Source organism: Heterocephalus glaber, unplaced genomic scaffold (genome assembly GCF_053883595.1).
Source record: "Heterocephalus glaber isolate CG9 unplaced genomic scaffold, H.glaber_assembly_v1.0 deba00001687, whole genome shotgun sequence".
In the NCBI taxonomy this organism is placed as follows: domain Eukaryota; kingdom Metazoa; phylum Chordata; class Mammalia; order Rodentia; family Bathyergidae; genus Heterocephalus; species Heterocephalus glaber.
In genome coordinates this window covers 18,924,642-18,936,529 of record NW_028258412.1, presented here as the reverse complement: position 1 = coordinate 18,936,529, position 11,888 = coordinate 18,924,642, and the positions used below count along the sequence as shown (strand labels likewise).

The 11,888-nt window shown below is 61.9% G+C and overlaps 1 protein-coding gene across 1 annotated transcript; it reads right to left on the bottom strand.

Annotated features, from left to right (window-relative positions):
• Positions 1–2,276: 2,276 nt before the first annotated feature.
• Lhx5 (LIM homeobox 5) lies at positions 2,277–11,097 on the bottom strand. The gene is made up of 5 exons (XM_004843729.3): positions 10,556–11,097; positions 8,481–8,704; positions 7,572–7,849; positions 6,783–6,948; positions 2,277–3,607 (listed from the first exon to the last, which is right to left on the bottom strand). Exons 1-5 carry the CDS (start codon positions 10,726–10,728, stop codon positions 3,240–3,242), a joined length of 1,209 nt encoding a protein of 402 aa, XP_004843786.1. The 5' UTR covers positions 10,729–11,097; the 3' UTR covers positions 2,277–3,239.
• Positions 11,098–11,888: the final 791 nt, after the last annotated feature.

Sequence of the window (11,888 nt, the reverse complement as noted above, 5' to 3'; positions counted from 1 at the left end):
TGCCTCCTGCAGACTGAAGCCGTGGCGCATGCAAGGCTGTGTGTATGTGCGATCCGTACAGACTGCGGCTGTGGGCCCCATGTGCTTGCGTGGTGCACGTGTGTGCAGCGCTATGGACGGTCACACGGCTGTGTCTCTGTGTGGGGGTACGCACCTGTCCCACGGCTGGGGCATGCGTGCGAGTGTATGCATCCACGTGCCTGTCACACCTTCTGCGCGTTGCTTCTGTGTGCACGTGCGTGCCCCGTGTCTGCCTTGTGTGCGCGTGCGCAGGGCGTGTGCCTGTGCCCCGAGGAGGCAGAGGGCGCCATTCTACTGTGAGCTCTCGCCCATCCCCCACTCTGCTGCCACCACTTCTGGGCCCGGCGTCCAGTCCAGAGGGGAACCCGGACTGCATGAGGCTTGGCCCACACAGGGAGGGGGTCTCCCTCCTACAGCCTCGGTGGCCCCTTCTTCCCCCCTCCCCCGTCAACCTAACGTAGCCTGTTTTGGGGTCACCGAGGGTGGGGTGAGTCCACCGACTCCCAGCTTCCCTCCGGCGTCGCACTCTGGCGGAAGTTCTCCGAAATCCACACGAGTCCAGGGAGGGGCTGGGATGGGGTTCGCCTGGCGGATCCTCCCGTGGCCGACCGGAATCCATTGCAACCAGGGCGCCGAGTGGAAGAGACCCCCCCCCCCCCGTCCCCGTGGACTCCAGTCCGGGCTCTGCGTGACCTTGGGCAGGGCCCTCGACCTCTGCGAGCTCCCTGGCGGGACGAATGATACCTTCGGGCCAGGCTACAAGGTGCTCAGTCCAGCATGGCTGCAGTGGAGAAGAGCTGGAACTCAACTCAGACGTTCAACAATGGAATTGCCCCCCCAAAGGAAAAACTATCAAACCAAACCAAACCACAAGAGGAAGGGGCGCCCGTTCAGGCGCCTCTGAGCGGTGACCACGGAGCAGGACGCAGCTCCGAGAGCCCTCGCTGAGTCTGGAAGCTGCTGCAGAGGCGCCAGGGCACTCAGCACGGTGCGCAGAACGCTGGTTCTGGTTTCCAAGTGAAAAAGAAAACCGAAGAAAGAAGTCTAAGGGCATCAAAGCGCTTGATATTCCGCACGATGACATTTTCTTCCTTTTGTCTGAAATTTCTAAAATCTCCACAATGAGCAAGGAGCGTCGGTCTGCTAAAAACAAATGTGCTATAAGAAAAAGAAAAGAAAAGAAAAGAAAAGGAAAGGAAAGGAAAGGAAAGGAAAGGAAAGGAAAGGAAAGGAAAGGAAAGGAAAGAAAAGAAGAAAAGAGAAGAAAGCGAAGTCACCTCATCTTACCCCTGCGAGGCGGCCTGGCAGGGCGCCCCGCCCCGGCTCCGCCCGTCGGACCCCCTCCCGCCCCCACCTTCTCTGGCTGCCTCTAAAACGGGGCCCCCACCAGTTCCAGGGGGCCGGAGTTCATTTTTGTTGGTTCCATCTGCTTTTCTAACCCTACGGAACCTGAGCTGGCGGGGAATTTAGGGAGCACTCCCTTCCACCCCCACTTTTCCAAGTCTGGAAACAGGCCCAGAGGGCGAGGCCTCGTTCTTACAGTCCCCCCAGGCCTCCGAGACCTCCAGGCCTCTTTTCTGCCACCTTCTCCTAATCACACAAGCACAGGCTGCATAAGAATGGGGAGCACCACAGCCTTCGCCCCAGGGGGGACCCCCCTGTCCTAGTTCAGCCTAGGCAACCCACACCAGCTTAGAGACCTGCTCCTTTTCTGGATTCTTTCTTTTTTTCTTTTGTTGTTTTGTTTCTGAACACCTGGAATTACCTGGGGCAAAAAGAGAATTGAAGCTAGATTTTCCCCCTTCTAGGAATCAAACCCAGGGATTCTCTATCATTACCCTTTTTTACTTTTTATTCTAAGACAGGGAGTCACTTAACTGCCCAGGTTGGCCTTGAACTTGCAATCCTCCTGCCTCAGCCTACCCAGTAGCTGGGATTACATGTGTGTACAACTGTACCTGATTACTATAATTTTTTTATATACTGGAGATAGATCACACGTCCATTCATTCATCAAACGTTCTGAAGGCCTCCCACGTGCCCGAAAGGCTTGTGTTCTACTACAGCATGAGTTGATAGTGTGCCCAGCTCATAGAAACTGTCAAAAAGCCGGCCATTAGCGGAAGGAGCCCCCCTTACAGGAGGAAAGGGGCCCAGACCCTCGTGTCTGTTAGGTCTCAGAGACCGAAGCAGAGAAAAGACTGATTTCATTCACTCTATCAACATAGGGACAAAAAAAGAAAACCACACAGTGCTGAGGGAAAAAAGAATTTTTTTATTAATCTTTCTTTTTAAAAAAGTTGATTTTTTTATTTTTTGTTTTGTTTTTTGTAGGTAAACCTCTTTCTGCCTCCCCTCCCGCACTCTGCCCACCTGCCTCTTAAAAATATAAAAATGTCCAGCCCCAGATAACTAGAGTACAATAAATAAACAGTAAACACAAAAACATACTTTATTTGTTTTCTTCTTTATACAAAATAAGGAAACTAGAAGCGTTCAACTTCCAAAAAAGTATAATATTGTACACCCTGACGGCCCAGCCTCCAGGCTCCCGGGCAGAGAGGGCGCCTCGCCCAGGGGCAGAACAGGGTGGGCAAGTGTTCGAGTCAGGCCCGGACCCTGGGCTCAAAAGTAAATGTCCAAGAGGGAGAAGCCGGCCTGGACTGGCCGCGTCCGGGCAGCCTTGCTTCCAGATAAGCTGACCTTGAGCCTCAAGATCAGCCACCAGGGGGCGCCAACTCGAAGGTGGATCCCTTTCCCCCAATTCCCTCTCCATCTTCGCTTTCTGGCCGATGCTTTCCTCATCTCTTCCTTCCAATCTATTTTTTAATCATTTTTTTAAAAGATGGGGAAAGCAGAGCGAGAAATAAGGTTACAAAATACCACTCAGATCGCAGAGGGGGGAAAAGCATTTTTTCCAGCCCTTCGCCTCGACCCTTAGTCCCAAGATGTGGTAGTGGGTGGGGGGCGGGGCGCTTGGCATCTCTGGACCCTCCAGAATATAGACTTTGGTCCCAAGAAATTGCTCACGGCTGCCGGGGAGAGCGCGCGCTGGAGATGGGAGTTGCGCCCCCCCCACCCCCGGGCGCCCAGCCGAGGAGGAGCTGCCGGTTGGGTGCGGACCCGAGAGAGGACCCCTGAGGGCGTCCCCCGCCCCCAGCCGAGTCCGCGTCGGGAGTTTTGGTTTCGGAGGCCGCAGGGGGCGCCCGGCCCCGGCCTTACCACACGGCCGCCTCGTTGAGCTCGGGGTTGGGGTGCGACAAGGCCCCGCTGTAGGCGCCGGAGCCGCTCATGGGGAAGGGCGGGCTGGGGCCGCCGCCGAACACCTCACCGGGCATGGGGTGCAGCGCGCCGGGCAGGGGCTCGGGGCTCGGCGTGTCGGGGTGCGAGATCATGTCGGTAAAGCGCGGGTTCTCGGCGGCGTGTGGCCCGGCCAGCGGCGGCTCCAGGGCGCCCAGCGGCGTCGAGCCGGGCCCCGAGGCGGCCAGGAAGCTGGAGTCGGCCGGGGACTGCGCCTGCGAGGGCGGCCCGTGCGCAGCGAAGAAGTCGTAGTTGCCTCCCGGCGCGTAGTAGTCGCCCTGGTAGTCTGCGGGAGGAAGGGGGGACACGGAGCCGTGAGACACGGCGACGTCCGAAGGGGACCCGCGGGACCCGGGCAGGGGCCCGGTTTAGGGACCAGAGCCCGTGAGGCCGGGGCGCAGGAGGGCGCGGACGCGGACAGCGCGACGCTGGCCAGGACCGACGGCACTCACAGGCCACGGAGACCGGGAGAGGGCCTGCGACCCTGTGGACGGCCAGGCGCAGCGGACCGGGTGGGGCGGGGAGAGCGCGACGGGACCCGCCGAGGGTGAGGGGAGGGACCCCGAGACAATGAGGACGCAGGGCAGATAGTCTCAGGCGCCCAGCGCGCCGACGGCGGAGCTCAGCGTCTCAGAGGCGAGGGCGAACCTGGACCCCGGCTCAGAGCGGGACAGGGAGAGCCCGGCAGAGACCAGCGTGAAAGCCAGGGGAGAGGCGCCTAGCGCGGCGGGGAGTCGCCCGAAAAAGGGGGAAAAGGACCCCGGAGACGCCGATTCCACAGCAAAGACTCGAGAGCCCCAGAGATGGAAATCGAGTGGAATACGGTCGAAGAGACGCAAAAGAAAGAGCTGAGACCCGCGGAAACTCCGGGGTGGATGGAGGAGAAGGGGATGGAGACACAGATGGTCCAGAGACGCGAGTCAGCGGGGCGGAGCGATGAGTTCGCGGGGCGCTGGAGACGCGGGGGCCCTGGGGCCAGCAGGGGAGCGGAGCGCACGGACGCGGGGGCCGGGCCGGCCGGCCGAGAGCAGAGAGGCTGCGGGTTTGGGCTCTGGGCGCAGCCTGGGCGCCTTAGCGCCCTCCGCCCTGCGCCCCGCAGACCCCGCGCCAACTGTGGTCCCCGCCACACCCGGGGGGAAGGCAGGGTCTGAGGGCCTGGAAGAGGAAGCCGAGCCCCAGAGACTTTGGGGGGGGGGACACGAACATCCACTGGCGCCCTGGAGGCTTGGCCTCCGCTCACACCGGCGGGTTTGCCAGGGAGCCCGCTTAGGGGCACAGAGCCTTTGAGAAGCTGGTGACAGCTACGGGGCTTTCCAGAGAAAGACGCATAGATGCGCGTTTCCCCAGCTCAGGGGGCGCGGGCTCCGAGTCACACGCCCACCCGCCTCCACGTCTGACCTCCTCCCGCAGCCTCTCCCTGAGGTCCGGCGGGACCTCAGGTGGGACCCTCAAGGATAGGGTGAGGGATCCGTAAAGCAGTACTGTGGAGCCCACGGCGGTGACAGCGGCCCGCTTCGCACGGCGGGAAAAGCAGCGCACGCACAGTTCAGTCTGCTGCAAACCCAGTGCCGGCTCAGGGCCGAGTTCCTGCTCCTCTTTCTTCTCCGAACCCCGAAATCTGTCTAAATGAGGTCTTGAGGCGCGGCTTGGACACGGTTCAGGTAACAGATGAAACGGCCGCCAATGACTTCAACAACAAAATACACGGATTCCGTTCTCCCAGAAAGTGAAGGGGAGCTTGGGAGACGCGAATTGGGGGCCCCAAAGGGTGAGGGCCGGGGCCACCCGAGACCTCAGCGAGCCGGCAAGCCTGCTAAGGCCGCGGCCCGGCGCCGCGCGCGCCGCCTCCGCCCATATGGCGGCCGGGCCGGAGGTAATTGGAACAAACGCTGTCTGAAAGGGGCACAAAAGCCGCAGCTGGGGCTTTGTCCGCGCTCCCACGGGGAGCCGCTGGCCCCGCCGCCCGGCCCCTTTCTCGCCCGCCGCCCGCCGCCACTGCCTGGATCTCCCAGCGCGGATTAGGCGGGGCTGCTTTGGTGGGGGCTGGGGAGCCCCCCAATTCCGGGGAAAGAGGGACCCGGGCGTCCTGCCTCCCTCCTCACGCAGCTGGAGCGGGACGGCGCGCAACGGGTTCGGTGCGGGGCTGACGGGTCCTGCCGGAAACCTAGGTTAATTACCTAGGCTGGGGAAATTCCGGGCCAAGGCCGCCCCACCGTCTCCCCGCCCAGGGCCTAAACTGTGGGGAAGGAGGGCGAGCTAGGTGGAGAGTGGGTGAGGGGCGACCCCAGAGCCCGGCCGTCCAGGCTGAGAGCTGAGGCTCCCCAAGCTGCACGCTAGGACTGCAAAGAACAGTTTCCCGCGTTGCCACAGTTTCTGAGAGGCCTGCCGAGGCCTCCAGATGAGCCTGTCTCTGGAAGCCAGAGGCCAGGCGCGGGCTCTCCTGCCTCCCTGCCGGTGGGGTCTGGACACCTGGCCCTCTCTTCTTCCTGAATCCTTTCAAAGTTGGCCTCTAACTGAGTTACTAACCCTGGGCACGCAGAGAGCCCCACAGAATGCAGATGCACCTCAGGTTAGGCCTTCCTGGTGGCCCCCCCAAATTGGGACATTTGGGATCCAATGGCAAAAGAGCTTCCTTGGGCCCACAGCTCCAGAAAGGGGAGCCGGGGCTGCTGCACCCCAGAGAGTCTAACGAACCGGGATGGGAGCTCGAATCCGCTGTGAGGAAAATGAGGGGTGGGGAGAGAGGAGAAAAGGGGGTGACCGGGTGGAGGACAGGATAGCCAACCTCGAAACTCCCTTTGCAAAGGGGCGCCTGGTGCTCCCCAGCCCCAAAGATGGGAAGTGGACCTCTGGGTGGATTCGGCTCCCACGAACCCCTGCATGCTTGGGGCTGTGGGGTGGGCTCAGAGCACCAGACTCGCAGGTAGCCTGGGGCCAGTCCAGATCCCTCATTCCAGACCCCCAAGAATGGTCCCAGCTTTTTCCCAGAACACCAGGCGCAGGGTCACGGACAGCTGGAAGGCTGTGTCCGGTGGTAGCGGAGGGACAAGTGGTGGCAGGGCCCAGGAAGTGTGCCTTTCCGTGCGACTGTCTGGCTGTATCCCGGCGAGGCGAGGCGCGGGAGTGGGATGTACCTGTGCGGCTGTGTAACTGTGTCTAGACGTGCGCCCCCCAAGTCTGAACGCAAGCACATGCCCGCGCCCAGGTGTCCCCGTGGGTAAGGGCGGCCCTGCATTCTGTGTGTTTATGTATGCCACTCTGCGGGCGCGCGTGAGTCTGCTTTAGGGTGCGGGGTGAGTGGGCATGGTTGTGATGCGTCCAGGCGTGTCCTTGATTGTGTACGTCCACGTGAGTGGGACAGGACGAAGCGCGTCCCAGGGTAGCTGAAAGCGCCTCGCGCTGGGCCACGCAGGGCGGCGCGGGCTGAGGTGCGGAGCCGCGAGTCCCGGGGGCCCGCTTACCTCCGTAGTAGGTGTACGGGGTGGACCCCAACATCTCAGACTCGTCCAAGCGGCCGCCCAGCGGACGCATGCGCCGCGGACTCCGGAAGAAGGCGTGTCTCCGTGCGCCCAGCGCGCTCAGCTGCTTCATGCGGCGCTCTTTGGACCGTCGGTTCTGAAACCACACCTGGGACAGAGGAGCGGGCAGTGAGCTCGGGTCGGGAGCGCCTTCCCCTCCCTTCCAGCCCGCGCTGCCCCTGCTGGGTCCTAACGCCTCTGGCGCTCCAGGCCTCCCTGGAGGCGGGGGCCAGGCCGGATTAGGCTGGGAGGGGTGAAGAGGGGCCTGGGTGAACCAGCCAAGGGTGAAGGATTTCGCGGACCCGTGGGGCGACTCATAAAGACTCGGGCTTCCTGCTCCTCAGCTTGTCCGCCGCCTGACGGCTTTATGAAGGCCTCCCGCCCCGCAAGGCTCTCGCCTCTGCTCCGCAGCCCGGCGGCTCGGGCCTCGCCTCTTTCTTTGCTCGGAAGATGGGAGGGAAGGAGGGGTCCTGGACCCCAGAGAGGTTTAAAACCTTCATGGAACAGGGCAGGAATCGGAATTCAGAGAGGTGAAGAGGCCCTGTCCAGAATCACACAGCAGGAGGACAGCAGGGCTGGGCTGAACTTTCGGTTCCTCACGCCCCACCTCCGGCGGGGCGGGTGGCCAGCCTTCCCCGGCCTGGGGCGCACGGCCCGCTCACCGTCGGGCGAGGGGCCTCCCGACTCCCAGCCGCGGCCGCGGTGAGGAGGACGTGGCGCCCCAGACCGCACCTGAATAACCCGCATATTGAGGCCAGTCTCCTGCGCCAGCTGCTCCCGGATGTGGCGCGTGGGCTTGGGCGTGGCGGCAAAGGCAGCCTTGAGCGTCTCCAGCTGCTTGGCTTTGATGGTGGTGCGCGGGCCCCGCCGCTTGGTGCCGGAATTCTGCTCCTCGTTCTCATTGTTGGCTGTCTCCTTGTCCGAGGAGGTGGAGTTGTCCGTCTCCTTGGGGTCGTCCTGCAATGGGTCCTGGAGGTCCGGGGACAAACTGCGGTCCGTACAGGATGACACTGCGGGCGGACGTATTGGGAAAGGGACAGCAGCGTCAGCGGCGGTCCGGTCCGGTCCGGTCCCTCTGCAACTCGGTGGCTGGTTCCAGCCGGCCCAGGCTACCGCCGACCAGGCCGCGTTCCCTCCCAAACCCGAGACAGCTCCTCCCCCAGGGACCCGGCGCCCGCCCACTCTCTCCAGGCGGGGCCTGGCCTTTGAAGAGGCCCCGCTCACCCCTCTGGGCGCCTCTCCGGGAGCTGGGCACGGGGGAGGGCCATGCCCTCGGGAGAACCACCTTCCTGGACGGGGGACAGAGGGGCCTACAGATGTCTCCTCCCTTCTCCCCTTCCCTTTTCTCCTTCCTCCAAGTCCCAGTGTACCTAGAAATTACCAAGACCTCAAAGGACACAAGGATGAATGCAGCAGGCCTGAATGAGGGGTGGAGGGCCACTTGGGAAAGGCTCTGCCGGTTTGCCCGTGGGGTGGGCTCCAAACGCTCTCTCTCTTCCTGCCTCGAATGCCCTCTCCTTACCCAAGAACTGCCTGCCAGAGGAGCCTGGGTGAGGAGCTCTGAGCCTGGCGCAGACTGGGCACAGGAAGAGAGCAGAGCGTGCCAGGCTGGAGGCTGGGGCTGGGCACAGCCCTCCGTACCTGAGTTGAGACTGCCTTCCTTAAGGCTGGAGGAGCTGAGGTAGTCCTCCTTGCACACAAACTTGTTTTCGTCGATGACGTACAGCTCCTCCCCGGTGGACAGCTGCTTGTTGCACACCATGCAGGTGAAACAGTTGAGGTGGAAGACTTTGCTCCGGGCTTTGCGAACCAGGTCACTGGGCGAGATGCCTTGTGCACAGCCGGCGCACTTGGTGCCGAAGCGTCTGTGGACACAAGGTGCCTGTCACTGTGAGGTGGGCCCAGAGTCCAGTCCTCTCCAGCTCTTCCCACCCGCCCCAGGTCCCGAGAAGCCTCTGCTTCGCCATCTGTCAGATGGAACTCCAATCCTGCCTCCTCGGTGGCCAGAGCAGAAGAGGGACAATTGTCCCGGGCTCTTCGTGGGGTGGGCACTGCTGCACTCCTAGTGGGTTGATTCACACGCTAATGCTAATGAGCTGCCCAGAGGTGAGCGGTGGGTGCAGGCTTCACGCCTCCCCCGCAGAGGGCTGAAAGCCAGGCAGGTTGGGTTTGGACTACTTCTGGGCCTTGCCTCCTGCATCCTTCCTATCTGCCCCATCTGCTTGGCTGCTGGGCCTAGCAATGGGGGGCAGAGTCCCCCAGCCTCCCTCCGGGGCTGGGCATGAGCAAGGAGGGAACCTTCCACCCAGTCCCAGTGCTAACAAGAGGTCTTTCCTGTCTCCAGTGTGGGACCCACTGCATGGAGCTGGGGGGGGGGCTGTGGATAGCAGGGCTAGAGGGGCAGACTGGGAAGCAGGGACTGAGCTGCATCCTGCTCCCCAAAACCTGGCCCTGGTGGTCAGAGGGGAAGATGTAAGTAGAAGGCACCCCAAACCCTGTACAGCCAGGGCACGGGATCACTCCAATTCCCCGTTCCCTCCTTTGAGGTCTAATTCCTTTTTTTTCTTTCTCTGGCTCAGGGAGAAACCTGCCTCCCCCAGAATGGGTGTGCAGACCCCCAAGGGCAAGGCTGAGATGCAGGTTGTGGGGGAAAGGAAGAGGGATCAGGACTCTAGGGACCCCACATCTCCCCGCACCCATGTCTCTAAACAAGGGGAATTTGGGTGACATTGATGTAGTGAGGGCATTAGGAGCCATAAGTCACTTTTGGCCTTATCCGGCAGCATAATTGGCCATATGCACCTTATCAAAAATCATTAGGCGCTTTGCAAGCACCGCCACATTAGGGGCCTCGGGCCTCCTAGGTCGGGGAGTTTACACATGTAAAGGCGAGGTTGACATTTTCTCCTATTCAAATTCCCTAGTGCTGGGCCAGTGGGCTGCCTTTCTCTGCGGTGTGGATTACGCCCCCCTTCCTTCCCTCGGTGCCCAGAATCTGCACTGACAAAGCCGAGTCTGGGTGCCTGGTGGAAGCAGGCAGGGCTAAACTGCTGAAAAACCCATGGGCTTCCAGGCTGTGCCTCGGCGTTTCCCAGCTGGGGAAACTGAGGCTCAGAGGCATGGCCTGTCCTGGCCTGCGTGAGAGCCCAAAGCACTGGGGGTAGGTGACACAGCCCAGGCTAGACCCCAATTCTCAACCTCTGTCCATTTGGGCTTTCGGCAAGGGAGGAAGTGTTTGAGGGGCTGGGGTGAGGTGGGGGAGGGGAAGGCCCCTCTCCCTTGGCTGGGCCCCCTCTGCAGCTGGGAAGTTTCTGTTTGTTCAGGAGGGCACCTTCTGGGGTCAGGAATCCTGCCCTGGAGGAGAAACCTTCAGTCGCCCTGAACTCCAGGAGAAACCTTGCCTCCCTCGGAGCGGGGCTTGAAGCTTTGGGGCTGGGTTTGCAGCCACGGCGAGGGGGCTTCCTTCCCTGCCCCACCGCCCTTGGAGCTTCCTGGGGGTGAAGGTGAGACAGAAAAGCTGTGTCCTTCCTCCTCCGCCTGGGCACAGGCCCTTCGAAGGTCGGAGGAGCCGAGGATAGAGTGCTGCCCACTTCCAGCTAAGCTCTTAAGCTCTGGAGCCCAGAAGCCTGGGATGGGTTTCCTGGTGTCTCTTCCCCATGCCCTGGCAAAGCCCAGGCAGAGCGGGCTCTCGGGCAGCAGTGGGCTGGGCCTCTTACCTGAAGAAGTCATTTTTGCAGTAGAGCTTGCCCTCGCGCGAGAAGCACTTCTCTGAGAGGTTGGTTTTGCACTCGCAACACTGGACACATTTGATGTGCCATGCGCGGTCCAGCACGTTCAGCAGAAAGCGGTCGAGGATGGGCCGCTCGCAGCCGGCACAGTGCACCATCATAGCCGCGCGCCCCAGCGGCCCCAGCCGCCTCGTCTCCCTCTGGGCCCCTGGCCCTTCAGCCTCCTGGCTCTGCCGCTGCTCTCCGCCTCTTGTCTTGGCCGCGGCCGCCACGGGGCGAGTCGGGTCCAGACCAAGACTCAGCCGGTCAAGTCCTCGGAGGATCTCTGGCCCGGAGCTGGGCTGCCCGGAGTGGGATGGAAGGTGGCGGCATTCACAACCTCATGCCACGGGTCGCGTGCCCCGGCATGTGTTCGGGGCTCCCGCAGGTGTCTCCGGTGGCTGCTGGCCTCTGCACTGCCAAGCGCCTTTCCCCGGTGGCAGAGGCGCCGGCACTTTCCCCCACTTTCAAGCGGTCCGGATCCTCATCTTTGTCTGGCCGCCGCCTAATTCGCGCATCCTTATTCAGATTTGGTGACGTGGCGCAGCACGTAGGGGGCCCGGCAGCCAATGGGCGCACCGTGGCCATGGCAACCTCTTAAATTTATAGCATATCTAAATTGGCTACAGCGTTGCGGTCCGGACAGAGCAAAAAAAACAAGGCATCAGTATTGTTGAGTATTAGCTTGTGCCTGGTCCGGGGGCTGAGTAAGTATTTGCCTTCCAGTTTGGGGCTAGGGCGGGGGGTCGCGCAATCCGGAAACTGCATCTCTTCCTCTCTCTCTATCTCCGCAAATATTTGGGGGGCAGGGTTCCAAGGCCTAGTCAGGGAAGGTCCCCCACCCCCTCTGCCATCCGCGGAACTTGCAGAAGTTGCCCAAGGCCCAGAGTGTGCTTGTGTCTGCCTCCCCCTGCCCTGCCCAGCCCCCCAAGATTGGACTTCCGCACCCCCATGCCCGTGGGGGCTAGGGGGGCCTTGGAGCTTCGACTGCAACATACTGCAACATTGCATTCGGAGACCTAGCTTCTATTGTCATACATGGGGCTGGGGCCCAGCCAGGCCTTTCTCATGGAGAGAGCGCAGGCCTTGTGGCTTAGGTTGGTTTGCCGGCCTGGTCGGCCTGGTGGCTGGACCCAGGCCCAGCCCAGGGGAAGGGTGTCAGCGGGTCTGGTCCAGGACTCCGGAGTTTCCGGCCTGCGGCAGAGCTCACCAGGCTGTGGGGAAGCGGTGGAAATGGGGGCGGTCCAACCTGCTTGGGTCTTCCTGAAGTGGCTCCTGGGAC